Source organism: Hippocampus comes, unplaced genomic scaffold (assembly GCF_001891065.2).
Source record: "Hippocampus comes isolate QL1 unplaced genomic scaffold, H_comes_QL1_v1.1 scaffold17, whole genome shotgun sequence".
Lineage (NCBI taxonomy): Eukaryota > Metazoa > Chordata > Actinopteri > Syngnathiformes > Syngnathidae > Hippocampus > Hippocampus comes.
In genome coordinates this window covers 3,080,752-3,085,686 of record NW_017805002.1, presented here as the reverse complement: position 1 = coordinate 3,085,686, position 4,935 = coordinate 3,080,752, and the positions used below count along the sequence as shown (strand labels likewise).

Genomic DNA, 4,935 nt, shown 5'->3' with positions numbered 1-4,935 from the left:
TTGCCATAGCGATCGGAGTGTTGCGGCCAGATTAGACGCTCCTTGTGTTTATTATTATATTTCGAAAACGCCACAGTTTTCATGCAGCTCATACCATATTATTTTGTTGTATTATTTCCGCCACACCTTAATTGCCGGTCCCTGAAAATATTGTCTGACATAAACCGGTCCGTGGGGCAAAAAAGGTTGGGGGCCCCTGCTGTAAAGCATTTTGTTACAGCTGCAGCTGTGGTCAAAGCGCTCCATCCATACATCCATCCATCCAAGGGTCAAGGGGGGTGCTGGAGCATATCCCAGCTGTCTTCGGGCAGTAGGCGGGGGGCATTGCCCACCAATCGCAGGGTACACACAGACGAACAACCATTCACGCTCACACTCACACCTGGGGACAATTTGGAGTGTTCAATCAGCCTGCCATGCATGTTTCTGAAATGATGGGAGGAAACTGGAGTGCCCGGAGAAAACCCACGCAGGCGGGGGGAGAACATGCAAACCCCACACAGGAAGGCTGGAGGAACCCACAGCCTCTGCACTGTGAGGTCGATGCGCTAACCACTGGACCACCGGGCCACCAAAGTTATAATCCCTGCTCAGACAACGGCAAACAAAGAATACAAGTTTGGTCTTTGCACATGCCATGAGGAGGATTTGAACCAGGGTGCCGACAGCCACAACACTGGGTACAAACCACGACACGACCACAGCCTTGGTCAAAGCACTCTATAAATAAAAATGTATTGTATTGTGTTAACTCCTGTGAACCCCCCCCCCCCCACCCCAAAAAAAAACTGTATTAGAGTAGCTCAGTCGTGACGGTCTTCTTTGTGGTTCAGCATGAAATCCACATGTCGTATATATGTATAAAAATGTAATTTTTGACAAATCAAATATTATTGACAGCATTCTTAAGCAGATGGCTGCCTACTCGGGCGCCATCTTGGACTTGAATGAATGAATGAATGAAATGAAATGAAATGAAAATGAATGATTGTATTATATCAGCATATCCTATTAATTAATGCCATGGAGGGCAGAAACTGGATGAACAGAATAGAAAAAGACGAATAGAAAGTGGGTCAGCCAATTGTTACGTCCAGAGAGTTGGCCAGGACCAATCGTGGAAAGGTTGCCTAATACAGGCATGAAGCCTGTTGGTTCAGGTGAGCGGGGCTTTCCGTCCCCGCCCCCTGGCCTGTCATTGGTGCTTGCGTCACACAAGTTCAGGTAAGGAAGTGGAGCGGAGAAACGGCCGACATACAAGAAGAAGCAGCAAAAGTGTCGAGTTCCTCATTTGAAAGCGTAAACAGAGAAACATACGCAGTCAATTTTCGACAGTTGACCATCACCTCTACACACTTCACTACGTGAGTCTTGTCATTTGATCTTTTGAAAATAATATCAATGCACGGCAATGGTATTACTGTACTGTGTCCATTCTATCATTGTTTAAACTGAATGCTGCTCCAGTTATATCATACAGAAGTTTATCAGGATTACTTCAGCTGGTTTTTATGATAAATCAACATTTGTGTTTATTGTGCATCTATTTCTAATAATGCAAGAGCTGTTCTCCGCTTCTGCAAACGCTTTGCATTGTATGTCACTTTTTATACTCTCCACAAATTTTTAGAAGACGGCTGTTTCATTTTTGTTTTCCAAACGCAAATAATTGTATCGGAGCAAGTTATTTGCTTGCTATGGATTCAGTTATAGAGTAAGTGCAATGCATACAGAAATGGTTTGGGTCCAGTCAGCAAAGCGTCAAAAAGGTAAAAGGGACATAATTTATCAAATTAAAAGTACTGTTAAAAGTTTACTGGCAGCAAATAATAATAACAATACTAATTTGAGTATCTATTTGTTGACCTGAATGCAAGAAAATTTAGAGTAAGTTGGAGTATGTTATTTGTTTTTGATGCATTAGATTCAAACAAAAAAAAAATCATGAAATGCATGTTATTATTATTAAGTATTAAGAAATAAATCCAATCAATGCACTTGCAGCAAAAAATCTGAATACAGTGGAGTTAAACAAGCAACTGTAGCATGCACACACACACACACACGCACGCGCGCATACACAGAAAATGTTAAGATAATGTGAAAGAACATAATTTATATTTATTTCATTTTGTAAAATGTACACCAAATAATTTTTTTTGAATAAAAAAAGACTCAAAACATTTCCTGTATTTGTTGTATAATACTCTGTTTTAATTGTCTTTACTATGACAGCTGTGCTGTCTTTTGTCTGAGTCATATGTCACTTAATACGCAATGTGACAAAAACATTTTTTATTGAGTAGTAACAAGCCTCAAATGCAACGACTTACATCCTGTTGATTTCCTAGAAAGGTGAGTCACTTACGGTAAACACGGATATGAAAAATTTAGAAAAGCTTTTAGCGGAATTAGTTATGGCAGTATTTCTTATTATCGATCAATTAAAATTTTATTGCTCCAAAAAACATTAATATTCAGTACATATAATGTGAAGCACTTTGATAGAAGTCAAGTTTTTTTTAAATAGGTAAGCAACTTTTGAAATTATAAAAAGGTATACTACCAGCAAATAATGAAAATAAAGAATAACTAAAAATAAGTAAAAAGTAAATAATATAACAGTATACTGTATTATTGACAGTTTACTCTTTTTTTCATTAAATTAAGTAAAAAAAAAGGTTTCTTGTTTTGCAAGTGAAGCAAAAAAAAAATTCTTGAACCATAAACCAAAATAGATACAATGATTAACTTAAATGGATGATTTAGATAAAGTGTGCCATATTCTCTTGTGATTGCAGTTGTCCCGCCATGGAGGACGAAACAGCCCATCGATGGACCAACAACAGTCCTGTGATTTCAGTGGCACCCAACGACACGCGCCGTCTTCTGGAAGTCTACGTCAAACGCAGCCTAAGCCTCAATGATGAGTCACTTGGAGTCAAGCATCCCGAGCGCAAACTCAAATGGGTGACCATTCCCAAAAGGCACCGGAGACATTCCAGCAACCCTTCCTTTCACTTGGCCGATGATTTGAACGATGGTACTTTCCGGTCGCTCGCTCCCGCCGAAACTCCCCCGGACATGGTGTCGGAGGGCAAGGTCAGCAAGAAGTCCAAGAAGAACAAAAAGCCCTCCTTGTGGAAGAACTTCTTGGGTCTATTCTCGCGGAGGAGCACTGAGGAGAAAGCCGAGGAGCAGGAGTGTCCGTTAGACATTCCAGAGGCGTCCGACGATGACGCGGACTACACCTCCGTGTGCTTGCCCGCCTCGAGTCCGGCCTCCTCGACAAAGAAGAAGTCCTCAAAGAGAAAGACTTTGAGAAGAAGGTTCTCCAAGAGGCGTCTTTCCCTTATTATGACCAACAAGAAAGAGGAGTTCAACCCTGCAGACATCAGCGGAGGTATGATTTCACAACCACATCTGGATGACGAGCACTTCATTGTTCTGCCTTGTCACGACACGTCACTGGCATCTATCGATGCCAGTGACAATGATTTTCCAATAAATAAACTGATTCCCTATTGATACGCTGGGTGGGAATCGTTGGTTTGTTAGAAAGTGTGCATTGCCTTTCACTAATGTCCTGTTGTTGATTTTCAGCTGTGGTGAGCGTGGAACCGACCATCTCCTACTATGAGAAAGTGTCCGAGGAACTGGAGAAGATTCTCCACGAGGTCAAGGAAAAAGATGAGCTGGACACTATGTCAGATGGTAAGGACACTGGGTATTGTTTTCATAATGTTATAGAGTGGTTCACATACTTGACAACCCAACTCATCGAGAGCTCAGAAACCTTAATTCCAGTCCCGTATGCTAGCTGTGTCGATGCTTTGCAGGACTGGAGCATAAAAGGCTGGCAGTCAGTGTGGGAAATATGTAATGATTGCGAAAACATTGGATGGCCTTCATTTTGGCTGTGCAACCGCATCCTGAACTTGAGTAGAAATCAACTGAACATTGCAATCTCCACAAACGGAACAACACCATAAGCCATAAAGTGCCGACCTACCGGGACATTCGCTAACGTTACCTGGGGAACGAATTTCTCACAATCAAGTCGGTTGTTGAGAAAATGAATATTAAAACTCTGTCCATGTACCTGACTCAAGCTGGAAGGCCTGCTGAGAATGATCAAATCTTAATGATGTGTTCTGTTGCAATGAGTCGACTAATGGCCTTATCAATGGCCCGACCGGTTAAGCCCATGCACGAGATGGTAGAATGACTGGGCAGCGCTGCTTTCAAATTAATATAAATAATAATAAAGGTATGTTAGATGGGCAGATTAAAAAGATCAATAGGTAGGTAGGTAGGTAGGTAGGTCAGTAAATGGATGGATGGTAGAGGCTGCTGTCAGGCAGATGAACTCAACTTCTTGTTCATTTTTCTGCCCCCTAATCTCCGCAGAGGAAGTCATCAACCGGATCATTGCTTTGACAAAGGAGCAGGGAGACGCTATCGACGGCAAGGTCAGTCAGTGGCCATCACCCAGATGCTAACAAATCTACTCTTCATTTCACATTTTACTCACTGACACGATTCATCATCAATATTAAGCAGGTGGGTAGGCTACATCACATATGTCAAAGTGCCGGCCCGCGGGCCAAATCCGGCCCGCGAGAATGTTTTCAGTGGCCCCTGGGATGATATTGATTTATTATTCGAACCGGCCCGCGGACCGCAGCAAGCCGAGAGCCCGCAGATCTTTTACACGCACCAATACTACATTTCCCACAATGCAACGGTGACGCGCCAAGCAGTCGGCCGCTTTATTTAAATATTTATTAGTCTAGCAGTCGTTCCCATAACAGTGACATTAGCTTTCAGATACCCATCAAAAATGGCAAAACGGAAGGTGGACACTGAGAACCGCGGGTTTCAAACAAGGTGAGAGTCGAAGTACATGTTCATGGACGTAGCTGGAAAACCTGT

At 42.4% G+C, this 4,935-nt stretch overlaps 1 protein-coding gene across 1 annotated transcript in view; it reads left to right on the top strand.

Moving 5' to 3' along the window:
- The first annotated feature begins 1,170 nt into the window (after window positions 1–1,170).
- LOC109506862 (uncharacterized) overlaps window positions 1,171–4,935 on the top strand; it is an 8,209-nt gene continuing 4,444 nt past the window's right edge. Inside the window, exons 1-4 of the mRNA XM_019855878.1 lie at window positions 1,171–1,364; window positions 2,802–3,403; window positions 3,604–3,714; window positions 4,411–4,472. Of these exons, the coding sequence (XP_019711437.1) occupies window positions 2,812–3,403; window positions 3,604–3,714; window positions 4,411–4,472 (765 nt within the window). The 5' untranslated portion in view covers window positions 1,171–1,364; window positions 2,802–2,811. The remainder of the gene's footprint in view (window positions 1,365–2,801; window positions 3,404–3,603; window positions 3,715–4,410; window positions 4,473–4,935) is intronic.